General features: G+C 35.3%; 1 protein-coding gene across 9 annotated transcripts in view; it reads left to right on the top strand.

The window, feature by feature from the left end:
* The window catches only part of ANKIB1 (ankyrin repeat and IBR domain containing 1), a 158,952-nt gene extending 141,623 nt beyond the window's left edge, over positions 1 to 17,329 (top strand). For 6 of the 9 annotated variants that reach the window (XM_054493870.2, XM_063667577.1, XM_063667571.1 and 3 more), the window contains 9 exons: positions 1,249 to 1,383; positions 2,628 to 2,714; positions 2,805 to 2,871; positions 4,800 to 4,945; positions 5,986 to 6,164; positions 7,062 to 7,113; positions 12,314 to 12,425; positions 13,676 to 13,812; positions 14,164 to 17,329. In XM_054493870.2, coding sequence (XP_054349845.1) covers positions 1,249 to 1,383; positions 2,628 to 2,714; positions 2,805 to 2,871; positions 4,800 to 4,945; positions 5,986 to 6,164; positions 7,062 to 7,113; positions 12,314 to 12,425; positions 13,676 to 13,812; positions 14,164 to 14,901 — 1,653 coding nt within the window. In that variant the 3' untranslated portion in view covers positions 14,902 to 17,329. The remainder of the gene's footprint in view (positions 1 to 1,248; positions 1,384 to 2,627; positions 2,715 to 2,804; positions 2,872 to 4,799; positions 4,946 to 5,985; positions 6,165 to 7,061; positions 7,114 to 12,313; positions 12,426 to 13,675; positions 13,813 to 14,163) is intronic. The other 3 variants (XM_063667575.1, XM_054493871.2, XM_054493872.2) reach the window with 3 other exon arrangements.
* The last annotated feature ends 1,150 nt before the right edge of the window (positions 17,330 to 18,479 follow it).

The following is an 18,479-nucleotide window of genomic DNA, read 5'->3' as shown; positions in this document are numbered from 1 at the left end:
GTTGGTGAGAGTGTAAACTAGTTCAACCATTATGGAAGACAGTGTGGTGATTTCTCAAATATCTAGAACTAGAAATACCATTTGATCCAGCGATCCCATTACTGGGTATATACCCAAAGGATTATATCATGGTACTGTAAAGACACATGCACACATATGTTTATTGCAGCACTATTCACAATAGCAAAAACTTGGAACCAACCCAAATGTCCATCAATGATAGACTGAAATGTCATACATATACACCATGGAATACTATGTAGCCATAAAAAAGGATGAGTTCATGTCCTTTGTAGCCACATGGATGAAGCTGGAAACCATCATTCTGAGCAAACTATCGCAAGGACAGAAAAACAGACACCACATGTTTTCACTCATAGGTGGGAATTGAACAATGAGAACTCTTGGCCACAGGGCAAGGAACATCACATACTGGGGCCTGTCGTGGCGTGGGAGGATGGGGGAAGGATAGCATTAGGAGAAATACATAATGTAAATGACAAGTTAATGGGTACAGCAAACCAACACTGGACATGTATACATATGTGACAAACCTGCACCTTGTGCACATGTACCCTAAAACTTAACGTATAATAAAAATAAAATAAAATAAAAGATAAATAAACCATTAAGAGTACCTGAAGACAACATAGAATGGGAAGATCTTTTCAACTGACTCAAAATCCTAAGCATAAAAAAGGATGTATTTTCATACTGAATGCTCATATTTTTGGCACTGTCTGATAATTATGGTAATTAAGTTGAAATATACATTAAAATGGGAAACCGTTTTTATATCAGCTGTTCCACTTAGAGGTCTTTTAAGCGTAGTTCTAGTTTCAAAACCAATTTGTCAATATTGTCAGAAGTTTTTCAGATAGACTGGTGGAGCTTTATAGACCAATGTCAGATTAGAATGCACTTAAAAATGAAACACTTTCCAAAGATATTATTTGGAAAGAATATCTTATTGATATTTTTAATGATTCCTTGTGATTACTTCATAATATTATGCTTTACATTTTAATATATCCCTATAAACAATCATTTTAAACTACCCCCACATCTTTCCATAATGCAGATAAGGTCTCCAGAGGATACATGAGAAATAGAGCATGTCTTTGAGAAGATTTGTTCCTGGTCACACAAGCACAATTATTTAATCTTTACAGATTGGTTGGCTATAAAGCAGAAAATAATTTGCATATTAATATGGGGAGATGTTTTTATCTGTGTTTTCTTTTGAAGTGCAAGTATGACTTTTGCTGGATTTGCCTTGAAGAGTGGAAAAAACATAGTTCGTCCACTGGAGGTTATTACAGATGTACTCGCTATGAAGTCATTCAGCACGTGGAGGAGCAATCCAAGGAAATGACTGTGGAGGTAAAGAGAACCAATTAAGCCAAGACATCTCTCTAAACCGCTCACTGCCACTGGAATTATTTTGCATTTCTTTTTCTATTTTCATCTTAATAAAGTATTAAATTGAATATACTTTATTGTAGCCTTTAATTTTAACAAAATAGCTCTGTAAACTTGAGAGCTTTTTCCCTTTTACATTTTCCTTTTTTTAATTTTGGTGAAGATCTGTATGAAAAGTCTGATATATCCCAGCCTACCTCTGTAAATACTTAAAAACAATTTTAACATTAATATCAACAATGCAGTATTACATTATACTGTACAGGAAGTGTCTTAGTCTGCTCAGCTGCCATAGAAAATACATAGACTGGGTGGCTTACCAGAAATTTATTTTTCACAGAGTTGTAGATATTGTGAAGTCCAAGGTCAAGGTGCTGGCCAATTTGGTTCTTGATGAGGGTTCTCCTCTTGGTTTGCAGACAGCCACCCTCTCACTATGTCCTCAGGTGGCCAGAAAAGACAGAGAGACCTCTGATGCCCCTCCCTCTTCTTTTAAGGGTACCAGCCCTATCAGAATAGGGCCCCACCCTGATGACCTTATTTAACCTTTATCACCTTCTTACAGGTCCTATCTTCAAATACAGTCACATTGGGGGGTAGGGCTTTAAAATATGAATTTTAGGGGGAATACCATTAGTCCATAGCAAAAAGCCATGTAATAAAACATTGAAGGCCGAGCACTGTGGCTTATGCTTTTAATCCCAGCACTTTTGGGAGGCCGAGGCAGGCGGATCACTTGAGGTCAGGAGTTCAAGACCAGCCTGGCCAACACGGTAAAACGGTAAAACCCGATCTCTACTAAAAATACAAAAATTACCCAGGCATGGTGGTGGGCTCCTGTAAGCCCAGCTACTCAGGAGGCTGAGACGGGAAAATCAGTTGAACCTGGGAGGCGGAGGTTTGTGTGAGCTCAGATTGCACCACTGCACTCCAGCCTGGGCGACACAGCAAGACTCCGTCTCAAAAAAAAAAAAAAAAAAAAAAATAGTATTCTTTTCTGTCAAGAAAATAATTCACAAATCTGAATGCACTACTACCTATCACTAATAAAACTATTTTAGTAGCTACTAGTTTTTATAAAAGTAAAACTATATATAACTATGGTTTTATAAAACTATATAAAACCATGGTTTTATAAAAGCCAAAAAACTATTTTAGTAGCTACTAGTTTTTATAAAAGTCATTTGTGGACTTTTGTTTTCTAGGCTGAGAAAAAACACAAACGATTTCAGGAACTTGACAGATTTATGCACTATTATACAAGATTTAAAAACCATGAGCATAGTTATCAGGTATGTCCCAAATCATTTCAAATGAGCTGACCTATACTGTTGTGAATAAATAAAGAGAATGGTTTAAATTCTTTATTTCTATTCCTTTAGCTAGAACAACGCCTTCTTAAAACAGCCAAAGAAAAGATGGAGCAATTGAGCAGAGCTCTCAAAGAAAGTAAGTTATAAGTTGTATGTGTGATAATTAATGTAAAATGTCTTTCCATGCTTATCGCTTCACTAGTAGGTTAGGCCCTGAAAGGAATACATTATGTCCATTAGCTTGTTCTGGTACTGTTTTGAGTTCTTTGAAGCCCTGAGTGCAGCTTAGCAGATGAGGCCTCTGTGATTGGATTTTCTACCCAGCACCTAGCCTCCTCCTCTTGATGCAGCCTGTGCTGTTATGAGATAAAAAGACTTCATGATTTTGCTTACTCTGTGTCACTGCTGATGCTCTACAATGTTGGGAAAAGTGGATGGGTACTAAAGGACATCCCTGACTTAGTCAGAGGAGCAAGATACACGTGCTACCCAGTTGTCATGTAACTGAATACCCAAAAATTATTGAGAAAATTTAGCAGAGTGCCTAAGGGTTTGGAAGTCAATAACAGTTTGGGAAGAAATCATTTCACTGGTAAATAATGAACATTGGGGTCAAAAAGCAAAGCCATGAGGTGGAGCTAACGTATGGGTCCTAAATTATAAGTTAGGATATTCCAAAATATGGATTGAGTATTGACAGCATCATTAGAATATAATAACCCACAACGACCACACAGAGTGCAGGTTCCCGTATGTTTGTTTTAAAAAGTCACCTTTTAAAAATAATAGCTTACATATGAAAAGTACATTTTAAGGTGAAAAATGTGATGTTATACTTGGGTTGCTCCAGTTTATCAAAATAATGAATATTAAAATCCTTTTCATTAGGATAATTCCCTAGTCAAGACAATACCATAAGTTAAATGGAGTGGGGGAGAATATGTCAATAGCAGTATAGCCTGCTTGTTAATTATTAGTTCTTAGACTTCATTAATGATATAACTATATTAGGCAATATCATACTCTTGAAGTATTGTCCACAGTATAAATTGAGAGGAAAAAAATCCTCACAAGTCATACAGCTCTTCAGCAGAGATTTTTGTCTGGTCACTAATACATCCCTAGTGCTTCCAGCTGTGCCTGACCCTTGACAACATTCAATATTTGTAGATGTGAATTATTGCTTCTATTCAACACTCTGGAGGTTCCAGGCAGCATAATAAATTAGGGGAAAAAAATGAAAAGGTACAGCAACTGCAAAGGAAGAAGCAAAACTTCACACCTTTCTCACATAAGTCAGAAATCTCAGGGTAGTCTGTCAGTTTGTGTACACACACTGAATTTCTTTCTACAGGTATCCAAAATAATCTGAATTTCTACAGTATTTGCAAAGTTAGATTCTCATGCTTAATTTCTGTTTTTTTTCTGTTTTTTTTTTTTTTTGGCAGTTAAGCGAAAACCTAGACTGTTATAATGATATTCTTAGAACAAAGAGTCTCAGATATTAAGACAATTTCGTCTTCCATCTTCCTCATTCTTCCTCCCCTTCTTTCTTTCTTTGGGTTCTTTATTAACTAGGATTAGTTATCTAGTTGTTTGCCAGAATGTTGTATCTTTTTCCTTACAGTATTGGTTTTGCATAATTAGGCTCTTTTTATAAGCAACTTAGAAAAGGCATTTGTTCTCATTCTTAACCAGGGAATTTCTCCTAGGGATAATCTGAAAAAGTAGAGCCTAGAACCTTTTGATTGACCTAAAGCTAGATTTGCTTACCAATGGAGTGAGACCAGAATCCAAGATGAGTATGTGCATTCCTTTATGACTACCATCAGTGTTCCTGGGCTGCTGGGGCGTATGCCGCTTTTATAAACACATACATGTCACATATGAGTATTTTATGTAGGTTTTTAGTTTGGTTCAAATAAGTATTTTCATACAGTTACTTAAAACAGTTTTTGTCCTAATCCTTCTTTTTCCTTTTTTGAGAAAAAAATCATTGTTTAATTAATATTATAAATGGCATATTTGCAAAAACAAATTCACTGTGCCTCAATTACTTTTTAGCTGAAGGAGGCTGTCCAGATACCACTTTCATTGAAGATGCAGTTCATGTGCTCTTAAAAACTCGGCGCATTCTCAAGTGTTCTTATCCATATGGATTTTTCTTGGAACCTAAAAGCACAAAAAAAGAAATTTTTGAACTAATGCAAGTAAGATATTTTTTAATTACATTTAAATGGCAGCAGTTATTATGAAATACAGAGTTTTTCATTTTTCAAACCACTTGTTTTATTTAATGTGGACATGATTAGTAAGACAATTTTCTTTTCATTTTTTAAATGGTTTTTAAATAAAGGAAAAGTTACCAGTAATAAATTGAAATTTTCTTTCTGTTTAAATTTGTCACTCTGCAGGTCTGAATGAGTTATGGGTGATGCAAACATTTCCTGTAGCATTTATGTCTTTGTTTTAAACTGGTTGAAGTTTGAAATCAGGCATATTTCTGATTATATAATTAAGAATTTTATCATCAAAGATGAAACAACCCACATTACCTATAAGATGAGAAAGTTGCTGTTTACCAGTTTATTTTTGAAATACAACTGAAAAAGTTACAGTATTTAAAAAACAAAAACACCTAAGCCAATTGGCATCACTATAGCCAAATAGCTTCATTGTACATTTCTTTTGAAGCCACTAAACTTTCTCCTGTTACAGTTTTCATGTCATCCCTTGAACTATCCTCTGCTAATTTATATCCTACATTTCCGTCAAGGATCAGTATTCATTTTCTCCATAAAGCCTTCCAGACTTGACCCCAATCACTGTCGTCTTGCCTTAATTCAAATTCCTTCAGCACTTTTATATAGTCTGCACCATGGCATCATGCATTTGCTTGTGTGGTGCATTGAAATGTATTCGTTTTTTCACATAGACAAATTATAAATTCCTTGTAAACAGCTACTATACTCACTACTTTGTAATCTATACCAATTTCATTTCTATAAATGCCTATCAAATGAGCGCTTTTTTAAAAATTCACATGATTTTATATACAATCCTTTCTCTTTCATAATCTAGAAAACATGTATAAAATAGAAAATACATTACATAGGAAGTTATTTCAAAATTCTAACTAGTTTCTTACTTCAAAAGAGTTAGATTTAACTGAGAAACCACATAGACTCTGGATTTGCTATTGATTAACCTATGAAGCCTGTGATCTTTTTTTTTTCTCTGCTTACTGTAGACAGACCTAGAAATGGTCACTGAAGACCTTGCCCAGAAAGTCAATAGGCCTTACCTTCGCACACCCCGCCACAAGATCATCAAAGCAGCATGCCTTGTACAGCAGAAGAGGCAAGAATTCCTGGCATCTGTGGCTCGGGGAGTAGCTCCTGCAGACTCACCAGAAGCTCCAAGACGCAGGTAAAAAGGATGTACACTGTGGAAATCATCCTAGCTCCAGCCACAAATGCCAGCAGTTTTATTTTTTATCCAACTAGGGTTCATATTCCTGGAAATTATTTACACCTAAAAGATGGATAGCTCATAAAAGTATGTTAACTTTTTTGGTGATTTTTTTTTTTCCTCTATGCTATTTCTGTTTTTCTTGTTATTTTTTGTTTATTTATCATTGTGTAGCTCCTTAGACTAAATTAACCTAGGTTAATTTCACATTTTAGGTGAACTCATAAATAAGAGTATTCTAATGTATCATTTCAAATATGTAATATATATAGTGATTTGATAGTTATAAACATCTTACGATGTAGAATTTGGAAACTTTGCCAGCTTGTTATGGTCATATTTGTATTTTTGTATTAAGAAGTTGTGAAGGAAAGAGAAATTTGATATTTGTAGTTATTTAAGTGATAAACTCATCCACTAAAGATCAGTTGAGTTGTGGTTGTTTTATTTTACATACTCATACTACTTCTGTAAATTGAAGCATACTTTCCTATTTATAATAACTATAAGCATTAAACATTCCTTTGGCACTATTTTACATAAATTCCTTTGATCCTATTTTTACATAATATTTATGAGTAAATATTTACTTGTAAAATAAAAATAGAAGCAGTTATAAAATACTTTGTTATAACATGGTAATTTTTATTTTTGGATCATTTTACACAAACATAAAAACTTAGAATTTGGAAGAAAGGAAAATTATTATTTTAATTCTGTTTTAATAGTTGATCTACTTTAGTTAAGCAAGTTCCAACAGAGGAATTCAAAGTAATGTTCAAAGGGCAAGGATCTGATTGTATATACTTTGTAGTATTGATATTAAATCAAATGGTATGTCTAATTTCTTTGTAGCTTTGCTGGTGGAACATGGGATTGGGAATATTTAGGATTTGCATCACCAGAGGTAATTGTTTTATGGGGTTTTTGTTTTTGTATTTTTTCTTAGTGCAGTCGTGCTTGCATTTGCATCCTTATCTATTCTAAATCCTACTGAGATTATCAGCAGTGCTGTCTCTTTTGTAACAAAAATGCCTTGACAGAGCCTACATTTAGCTATTTATGTGGTATTGGTATATCATCACATTGTTAAATGCATTACTCTTTTATTGTTTTTAATTACTGAATAGTCAGAATTAAGGCAAATTTACAATATACATTTTTGGAAAATATCTTCTAATTTGTTAATAGAGAGAATTTATTAGAAATGCATTTCTATTCTTGCGATAGTTTACTGAGAATGATGATTTCCAATTTCATCCATGTCCCTACAAAGGACATGAACTCATCATTTTTTATGGCTGCATAGTATTCCATGGTGTATATGTGCCACATTTTCTTAATCCAGTCTATCATTGTTGGACATTTGGGTTGGTTCCAAGTCTTTGCTATTGTGAATAATGCCGCAATAAACATACGTGTGCAAGTGTCTTTATAGCAGCATGATTTATAGTCCTTTGGGTATATACCCAGTAATGGGATGGCTGGGTCAAATGGAATTTCTAGTTCTAGATCCCTGAGGAATCGCCACACTGACTTCCACAAGGGTTGAACTAGTTTACAGTCCCACCAACAGTGTAAAAGTGTTCCTATTTCTCCACATCCTCTCCAGCACCTGTTGTTTCCTGACTTTTTAATGATTGCCATTCTAACTGGTGTGAGATGGTATCTCATTGTGGTTTTGATTTGAACACATGGACACAGGAAGGGGAACATCACACTCTGGGGACTGTTGTGGGGTGGGGGGAGGGGGGAGGGATAGCATTGGCAGATATACCTAATGCTAGATGACGAGTTAGTGGGTGCAGCGCACCAGCATGGCACATGTATACGTATGTAACTAACCTGCATATTGCACACATGTACCCTAAAACCTAAAGTATAATAATAAATTAATAAATAAAAAAAGAAAAAAAAAGAAAACAAACATAAAGAAATATCTATGTATAACAAAAATTTAGAGACAAAAGTCATATTTTTAAAATAAATAAAATTTAATATTAATATTCAAAAAAAAAGAAATGCATTTCTAGTCATAATATTGTTTTAGTCTGAAACTATTAAAAATATAAAAGAACAATCCATTTTTTAAGGTTAATGCAACAACCTGAGGGAACTGATTTATAATCAGTTGCTAAGGTGGAAAACTTGACTTTAATAATGTATATGCAGAAAGAAATGCTTTGCTTAGTTGCTTTCTGTTTATCTTTAAGACTTTCACACTCTTCTTGTTTTTTTGTTGTCATTATTAATATGCCGTTTTAAAATACAGAAGGTCTAAATTACTAACACTACAGATAGCAGTTGTGGCAAATAAAAATAAGACAGAGTGAAACTCTTAATCACATAGCTGTTTTCTGAGATTTAAATTGCCACTGTCACTGTTGAGTCTGATTTTAAAATGGTTTTTGCAGTTCTCTCTACTTCTCTCTTTCCATCCTTGCTCTTTATTAAACAGTATTTGATGCCTATAATATGATAACCCTTCAACTTTATTTTTGGAAGGGTACAGAACAAATGAGGAAATCCTTGTTTGTAGTGTATAACCCATTTGTTAACTGCAACTGAAAGACAATGAAATTGATTATTATCCAGGCATGACTGTGGCTTATTTAAATCGGATACTTTCTCTTTTCAGCTGCTGAAGATACTTGCAATCACCTGTGGCTTTTGTACTGGTAGATACATCCAAGAAAATATTGACTTGAAAAAAATTGTGCTTAGAGCCCTAATCTGGACATTTTAAATTCACTTAAATTGTTTTAAAAATTGTGATATATTAATGAAATTTTTATTTTAAAAACTAATCATGAACCTTTATCTGATCCTGTATTTATTATTTCAATGTTATAATACATTTACAACTTCGGGGATATTGTGGAAAACTTCCACCTAAAAGGAAGAATAAGCAAACTGAAATTATAAAAGAAAAAAATACTAATGATTTCCGTGTTTTAAGGTAGAAACACAATTTAGCAAAAATAAATAAAACCTTCGTCAGTGTATTCACAAGCATGTATGTGTATCATCTTGCAGCTTCTGGCTCTGACAGAAACTTTAGGAATCCTGAAATATTTGTCCTTGAATATTGAGGGCCTACTAATATGACTGTCACTTTGTTTTTTATGAAGTGATAATTTTTTAGAAATTACTTACCTTTAGTTTTCTTTAGTCTTTGACACACTGAAACACTAGGCTTTTACGTAAACCTTATTGCAGAGATAAAGAATTACTACACATTGTGAGACTTTCAAATTCTGCATGTATATGACTATTGAGTAACTGCCAAAGTTATATTTTTGAAAAATAGCTCTTTGCCTTAATAGTGAGGGAAAAAACAAGGTTACCAACTCCAGTAGACTTAGATTGATTTATATTTTTTTCAGTGAAGTTAATTTCATCTTACTCTTTTCAATTTAAACTGAGTCTGGCAAGCATAAAGGTTTGTTTTATGCTACTTTAAAGGCAATGGAGCTCAGTGGAAATAGCATAAAGTCTGAGGAACACCTTAATTCAAGTTCTAAGTGTAACTTACTAGATCCTAGGCTATGTTCTTTCTTAATTTCTCATCTTTACAATGTGGATGGTGATACCCCATGGAAGTTCTAGAAGGATTAAAGCATCTCATTTAGCCACTGACAAAATTGTTGCAATTATTACTTAAAACAGCTCCTTATAGCTTTTCCCTCTGTAAATCCTAGAACTTTTTAGTCTTTTCTGTATCCTTAACATTCTCAAACCATTTGGAGTATACTAAGCCCTTTTAATATACATTCTTGAAGATCTTAGGAATCCTTGGAAATTTTCAGATATATTTTATGAGAACAATATATTTAAGCCTGTTGCATCATGAGAGAATGCCATCTGAGAGTTTTCTGTCAGACGATTAGATATACAAGTTTCTTTTGCAGTTGCTTTTAAACGGTTTCATTTTCTTAAATTGGAAATATGTGTAGTCTGTGGTCAGTAATAGTTTAATTCATAACTTTGTACCATTATCAAGTTTACAAAGTAAGCAAATTATCCCTAATATAAACTTTGAATTGAGATAAAATTTTCACACCATCTTTTGTCTAAGAAATCTAGTTGGTGTTCCTCACTGGTCTGTTGACCCTTGATGACACTTAAGTCATCAGTTTGAGGTCATGGGCCTCTAGGAGAAGAGGAAATGATGTCCCACCTCAGCAAGACATTTTAAAGAACCAGTATAAATCCTCAGGGCACTTGGAGTATCTTTCATTTATTAGTTTCTAACCTAACAGGATGCCTCCCACTTCTTAAGAGTCCAACTGTTTATATAAATAAAGGAGTTTAACCACATATTCTCACTCATAGATGGGAATTGAACAATGAGAACACATGGACACAGGAAGGGGAACATCACACTTCAGGGACTGTTGTGGGTTGGGGGGAGGGGGGAGGGATAACATTGGGAGATATACCTAATGCTAGATGACGAGTTGGTGGGTGCAGTGCACCAGCATGGCACATGTATACATATGTAACTAAATGCACATTGGGCACATGTACCATAAAACCTAAAGTATAATAATAATAATAATAATAATAATTACAATAAAAGAAAAAAAAAAATAAATAAATAAATAAATAAAGGAGTTTAAATAAATGTCACCAGAGTGGTACGATATGAAAGTTTTATTTGTGATCCAAAATTTGTCTTCACCTACTCCTAGTACTTTCACAATATAAGCATATTGAATATTCTAGGGTAACCAGGATAATCATAAAGTTGAGTATCTTAGTGTTTCTCGTGGAAAGACACCATAATGATTCTCTAAATTAGCCTTTTTATGTTGGTATCATGTACCCTGGCCTCCTCTCTTCTCTTCCCTTATCTTTAATTCTCTTCTCTTCTGTCACATTTATACCCAGGTAATAGCAGATGGTCCCAGGTTGTACCCTCTGGTGATAACAAACTCACTTTAAACATTGTCACAAATGTGGAATAGACTGAGGACATCTGCCTAAGTCTGTGTTCATCCCATATGCTAAATAGAAAACATTTCCCCTGCTTGTGTTGTAAATAGCACCACATATTGGCTTATATAGAAAAGAAGCTAAATAATCATCTTATTTTAAAGCTAACCTAACATTTGTCTTTTAATCTAGTCATTTGATTTGTGAATGTGGTATGTAGTAGTCCCAAAGAATAGAAAATCCAACAATCTGGCAAGTACTTAACAGTGTGTGTTCTTTTTTTACTGTTGTTCCTTTTTTTCTTTTTTTCTTTTTCTGTTACATATATCCCAGTCACTTTTTTTTTTTTTTTTTTTTTGAAATGGAGTCTTGCTCTTGTTGCCTAGGCTGGAGTGCTTAGTGGCACAGTCTCGGATCACTGCAACCTCCACCTCCTGGGTTCAAGTGATTCTCCTGCCTCAGCTTCTCCAGTAGCTGGGATTACAGGTGCCACCACCACACCCGGCTAATTTTTTGTATTTTTAGTAGCGATGGGGTTTCACCATGTTGGCCAGGCTGGTCTCAAATTCCTGACCTCAGGTGATCTGCCTGCTTCGGCCTCCCAAAGTACTGGGATTACAGGCGTGAGCCACCGCACCTACCCCCGGTCACGTTTTTAAAACCACTTTCATATCCAGGTGCAATGGCTCACACCTGTAATCCCAGCTACTTAGGAGGCCGAGCAGTAGGGATTGCTTGAGGCCAGAAGTTCAAGACCAGCCTAAGCAACATAGCAAGACTCTGACTCTAAAAATAAAAAAATAAAAAATAAAAAACCTCCCTTCAAGGAAAGCCTTACTTAAATGAGTAATATGATTGTAGTATTAATTAGATAACAAGATCCTTGAAATCATCAGGCATATGAAATAGGGCTATTCTAATGTAGCACTGGGGCTTGCAAGTATTCCTAATTTATCTAGGCAATTGTAATGACTGTTGAAAACTTTCTTTTTCCATTTTACCTTTTGTGTTTCCTTGGCATGGCAAAACCTGATGTTTCAGCCAAGTGATTTTATAAGATGTGTATAAAATCACAGACTTTTTCCCCTGGAAAAAAGTGTGTACTTTGTTTTATTTGCAGTTTAAAAATTGCATGCTCTCTTGTATTTTATAACCTTTGGTTTATGCAGGAATATGCTGAATTTCAGTATCGGAGGAGGCACAGACAGCGTCGTAGAGGAGACGTTCACAGTCTACTCAGTAATCCTCCAGACCCTGATGAGCCAAGTGAAAGCACTTTAGGTAAGTCCTTGGGTTGAGTATGGTTTAATCTCATAGCTCTCCTGAATTTATCCTTCAAACTGGCTGATGTAAGTTGTTTGTGAACGAGTTTGTCATTTAGATATACAATAAATATGCAGATGTTTCTGTTGTGACAGGACACAGAAAATCAGAGGAGTTAGGAGCATGGTCTGTGTAGTTAGGCAAACTTGGATTCATGACCCCATCTCTGCTGCATATTAGCTGTGTAACCTAGTCAGGTCACAGCCTCTCTAAGGTTGTTTCCATATTCTAAAGACACAGTAATAATAGTGCCACCTTATAGGCTCATTGTGAGTATTAAATTAGATAATGCATCTAAAACACTTAAGCACCTAGTGAAGCACTCAGTTAATTGTAGTATTGATTGATACTGTTTTTGTGTTCGTGGAATATTTGTCTCCTAGCCTTAGTTGTCCTGTAGACATTATTTAAAAGAGAGAGAATTTCTGGCATTAGAGATAAATTATTTTAATTATTCAACTTTTAAATGTTAAATTATTAAGTGAAAATCTTCTGACTATAATGTCAGGATCAATGGGACTAAAGATTTGCTCTTCAGACTATTATAATTCCCAAATTATTTAATTTTAAGAAATCTAAAAATGAAAAACCTTTATTAGTTATTGCTTAACAAAAAAAGAGAAATGGATAGTAGCACTTGCATTTATGAATAGAACTGTATAGACTTCAAGCAAAAATGTAAAAAAGTCAGCCAGGCACGGTGGCTCATGCCTGTCATCCCAGCACTTTGGGAGGCCAAGGTGTGCGGATCACGAGGTCAGGAGATGGAGACCGTCCTGACCAACATGGTGAAACCCCATCTCTACTAAAAATGCAAAAATTAGCCAGGCATGGTGGCGCACATCTGTGGTCACAACCACTCGGGAGTCTGAGGCGGGAGAATCGCTTGAACCCAGGAGGCAGAGGTTGCAGTGAGCCAAGATTGCGCCACTGCACTCCAGCTAGGTTGACAAAGCAAGACTCCATCTCAAAAAAAAAAAAAAAAGTAAAAAGTTATGAATTTGAAGTGATAGTATCATATATATATTATTCTTCATGGTAAGACAAATATGGATGAGAAATCCCAGAAAGATTAAGTGAACATGTCAACACAGGTTTTCCCCAGCACTGAAAGAGAAATTGCCCGTCTAAACAACCAGATGTGTGAAAAAAATAAATAAGTCTTATTTGTCACTAAATTGTCTTTGGTACCAATTGCTTTGAAACAGATATTCCAGAAGGTGGCAGCAGCAGCCGCAGGCCTGGCACATCCGTGGTAAGTTCTGCATCTATGAGTGTGCTGCACAGCTCTTCCCTGCGTGACTACACCCCTGCCAGTCGCTCTGAAAACCAGGACTCTCTTCAGGTAGCCTTTCTGAGCAGCCTCATTGCCTGTGCTTTTACTCTTTCTCTGTTGAGTGTGGTTTCCTGTTGTTACTTTCATCGCTTTCCTGTTTCTTCCTTCCATTCTAAAATCTTTGTTTTAAAGATGTGCTGCAGGAAAAGATATTCCTATATTTTAGATTTATTTTAAGGTATTTTTTTTTTCCTTTAGCATGGGCATGGAGAAAAATACAAGATTTTAGTAGATAAAATAATTTTTCTGTATAAATAAAATTAATAATCTGTTGGTAAAGGAAAAATGGTAAACCTGATTGAGTTAAATCAGTTTTTCTTCAGTCAAATTTTAAAGTGGTTTTGCTTTCTGTTGCTTCAGGCTCTGAGTTCCTTGGATGAAGATGATCCCAATATACTTCTTGCAATACAGTTATCACTGCAAGAGTCTGGGCTGGCCCTCGATGAAGAAACTAGAGACTTCCTCAGTAATGAAGCATCCTTAGGTGCGATAGGCACTTCTTTACCTTCCAGGCTAGACTCTGTCCCCAGAAATACAGATAGCCCTCGGGCTGCATTGAGCAGCTCTGAGCTTTTGGAAATTGGTGACAGCCTCATGAGACTAGGAGCAGAGAGTGACCCATTTTCAGCTGACACCCTGAGCTCACACCCTCTCAGTGAGGCAAGAAGTGATTTCTGTCCCTCATCTAGTGACCCTGACTCAGCTGGCCAGGACCCCAACATCAATGACAATCTTCTCGGCAACATCATGGCTTGGTTTCATGACATGAACCCTCAGAGTATTGCCCTGATTCCTCCAGCAACTACAGAAATCAGTGCAGATTCCCAGCTCCCCTGTATCAAAGATGGGTCAGAAGGTGTGAAGGATGTGGAACTGGTGCTGCCAGAAGATTCAATGTTTGAAGATGCCAGTGTCAGTGAAGGTAGAGGAACCCAGATAGAAGAAAATCCTTTAGAAGAAAATATTCTGGCTGGGGAAGCAGCATCTCAAGCTGGTGACAGTGGTAATGAGGCAGCCAACAGAGGAGATGGTTCAGATGTTTCAAGTCAAACACCTCAAACCTCAAGTGACTGGCTTGAACAAGTACATTTAGTGTGAACTGCACACATCTGGGCTCTAAATGAATTACAGGTACAGATGGTATGCTAGGTGGAGTATGCTTGATAGAGACTTTGATTCACTTAATTCCAACTCAGTGATAAACCACTGACATTAGGTTTGAATACAAAGAAGTTCCCTTGAATGGTAGCTTCATTTTTTATTTTAACCTTACAGGGAATTTCCTTTGTACTTAATTGAATAGCTTTTCCCCTTTTTGCTGACAAAAAGAAGAGCAAGAGAAAGAGAAACAAAAATGAAATAAATAAGTTGTATTCCATACTCTAAGAAAATGCAGTCCTCTATTTAGCCTAGGCTTGACATTACTTAAATTGAACATTTAAACTAAAGGCTTACTCCCTAATCTTTGGGTGGCTTTCCTTTAAAAAAAAAAAGTTTTCTTCATTCTAGAAATTTATTTTGAATAAATCCGATAACATATATGTCCTCAATCTCTTTGTGCTCTTCCATAACTCACTTCCTTTTTGTCTGAGCAATGTGAATTGAAGTCTCTTTAGTACCACATCTACCATAGTGTAATTAGTTTTAATTTTCACATGAATCAAAGGTTTCCTTTCATGTCTATTTACAGTCCAATTGTGCCAAACTCTGACTTGTGTGCTGACTAACAAGGCATTTAGGTGTGCAGCATCCTAGAGTGCTCCAGGTCAGTGTCAGCGTTCTCGGGAGTAAAAGGTGCCACTTGGTAGCAATGATATTCCAGAATTGAATGGGTTTTTGTTGCCATGGAGACTGCATTTATATAAATGTAGCCTGTAGCTTAAGTTAACTAAACCTAATGCTGCTGTTAAAAACAGTTTATTTTAATATTAAAATACAGTTGATTAGCAACAGCGGTGCTGTATTTTAAGAGACACTTTATTGGAAGTGCAATCATAGTTATTTGTTTTCACAATTTTACAGTGCATTCTAATTACTAATGGGTGCAATTACTTTTAATGGTGTTTTATAAAATAGAAAAAAAGTGGAGTTTTCATGAGTTATAGTAAATCCCACGATTATTAAGAAATTCAATAAAACATCCTGCGCAACATGTTACCGTGCCTTTGCCTAACCTAAATGGATAGTTGCCAGTTAAATAAGTGAGTAATTCAAATTTCAATGTCTCTTCTGAAGTAACTATGCTATGAATTGCAAAGACCTCCATAAAACCACCCATGGCCTTGCTTTTACACTAAATATAACAACTAAATGTTCAATCAGTTTGTTTGCCTAACTAGCAAATGCTGACGTGTTTGTTCTACTGCGCAATACTCATTTGCTGTGTGATTACTGTTTAGTGTTGAAAAAGATCAACTTCCTAGTTATCAGTGTCTTACTGTGAAGAAAATACTGGTCTTAGTTGTAATTAAGATACAATGGTACAGTGTGTAATTAAAACTAGAATAAACTGTTGGAATGGCTGTTTTACTTAAATATTATCAAAACTAGCATAACATAAGCAAAATAGATAAGTACAACACTCCATTTAGTGTTTTGCCAGATTGTTACCAGAAATCTACAGATACCAAACTTTCAATTCTGAGTTTGTACAGGCAAGTCCTGGGCTGGGTAAAAAGTTATATTAATATTGTTATCCACAAGAGATGTGATTATGGGTTTTGATTACTTTTTTTTCCCAAACCCTGCTTTTGAAATATCCTTGTACTTAAAATTCATATTGCTAGGACACTGTATTAGAATATTTAATATTCCCCAGATCCTCTTAGGATAAACTGTGGGAATCCTCCTATACCATGGATATCAAAGGTCCACATTAGTTTTTATTTCTCCAGTGATCAGAAACATTGATATCAATCCCTATTAAATTAGTGGAGGGAATATTAACTTTATCTACAGTGTATTACTGTATATTAAACTGAAATAGTCCATTAAAGGATTTTTTTACAAATTTATTTTGGATTAAAAATATCAACACCAATAAGTTTTTAGACCAAGTTGTAATTTTTCCAGTATAGAGTCTTTGCATCACATTGAGGCATCTTGCACAGCTGCAGTTAAGGTGAGAAAGAATGCTGTGTGTGAAGATAGTGTACACAATGGGTTCCGGTTTCCTTGCACCTTGTGCAGTATCCTTTATTTCTGTGCTGTTCTCTCCTGAGCATGAAAAAATGATCATTATCCAATTTGTATTTCCTTGGTACATATTTTAAAAACAACACAGTCATTGACTTTACAATTCAGTAATGAAGTTTGGCAAAGCCTATTTTGTAAACAAGTTAATTTTATAATGTAAAAAAAAAAAGTTAATCTAACCTTGACTTGTTATTTGCACTTTCATAGTCTATACTTGATACATTCCCACTTTATATACAGTAGGATTCTACAAACGTGTAGATGTTTGGCCAAATGAATGCTGTTAATAATATGTAAAATTCTTTGATTAAACATTTATTACTTAAACTACTTCCATTTTGTCTCATTACATTGTAGACTTTGTTTTAACCAAGTCAGAAAGCTGATTTTCTTCAAATTAAATCCCTCCAATGTGATGGGATCAATTTGGTTCTTACATGTAATTGATTAGTGCCTAATATTTTTACACTAGCCACTTACTGAGCATTTTATATCCCAATTATAAATACGAAAACACTGCATGACAATGTGTTAAAACATTATGACATCAGTGCTCATTTTATTGACATCACTGTAGCTTTCGGGAGAAAAATGTTATTTTTTCTTGAACTCTAATAGAAATACATAGAAAAATAACTTTAAGATATGTTTTGTGAAATTGCTTAGGAAAGAAAAAAATTTTATGCCATATGAATAAAAATGCCTGCTTCTCTTTCACTTTATTATTGTGTCCCTTATGAGTTACCAAAATAACCCATGACATTTGACCTTGCCCCAGCTGGTGCTTCATGGGGTCTGCTGGTGATAATCATTTAAAGTGGTGTCATTTTATTTATGCCTTTCATTGTGTGGATCTGAAGCTTAACTACCAATGTTCATAGGCTGAATTATTCCTTAATTATTGTTCATTACAGCCACTGATCTCATTTTTTATCTCCTTTGAGTCCTCAAATATTTATCATTTACGTGTTATGAATTAAAATCTGGAATTTATTAAAGTTTGATCATAATTTAAAAGCAGTAATAGTATATCTCTGAAGAGTAAAACCTTGGAATCTAAATATTAAATGATAATACAAACTTCGGGGGTGTTTTAAGGCTGAAATAACTCCAAAGGAAAAAATTTTTCATGCAGTCAGCTCTTGGACTGAGTAGTAGTTTTTTGTTGTTGTTTTCTTTGTTTTTTCTTCTGAGAAAAACAAAGGATCTTACTCTGTCACCCAGGCTGGAGTGCAGTGATGTGATCATAGCTCACTGCACCCTCAACCTCCCGGGCTCAGGTGATTTTCCTACCTCAGCCTCCCAAGTAGCTGGGACTACAGGCACATGTCACCACGCTCGGCTAATTTTTGTATTTTTTGTAGAGACGGGGTTTCACCATGTTGCCCAGGCTAGTCTTGAACTCCTGGGCTTAAGAAATTCGCCCGCCTGGGCCTCCCAAAGTGCTGGGATTACAGGTGAGAGCCGCTGTGCCTGGCCCA

Source organism: Pongo pygmaeus, chromosome 6, assembly GCF_028885625.2.
Source record: "Pongo pygmaeus isolate AG05252 chromosome 6, NHGRI_mPonPyg2-v2.0_pri, whole genome shotgun sequence".
Taxonomy (NCBI): Eukaryota; Metazoa; Chordata; class Mammalia; order Primates; family Hominidae; genus Pongo; species Pongo pygmaeus.
Note: the sequence above shows the minus strand (reverse complement) of the source record. Positions and strands in the feature narration are given on the sequence as shown.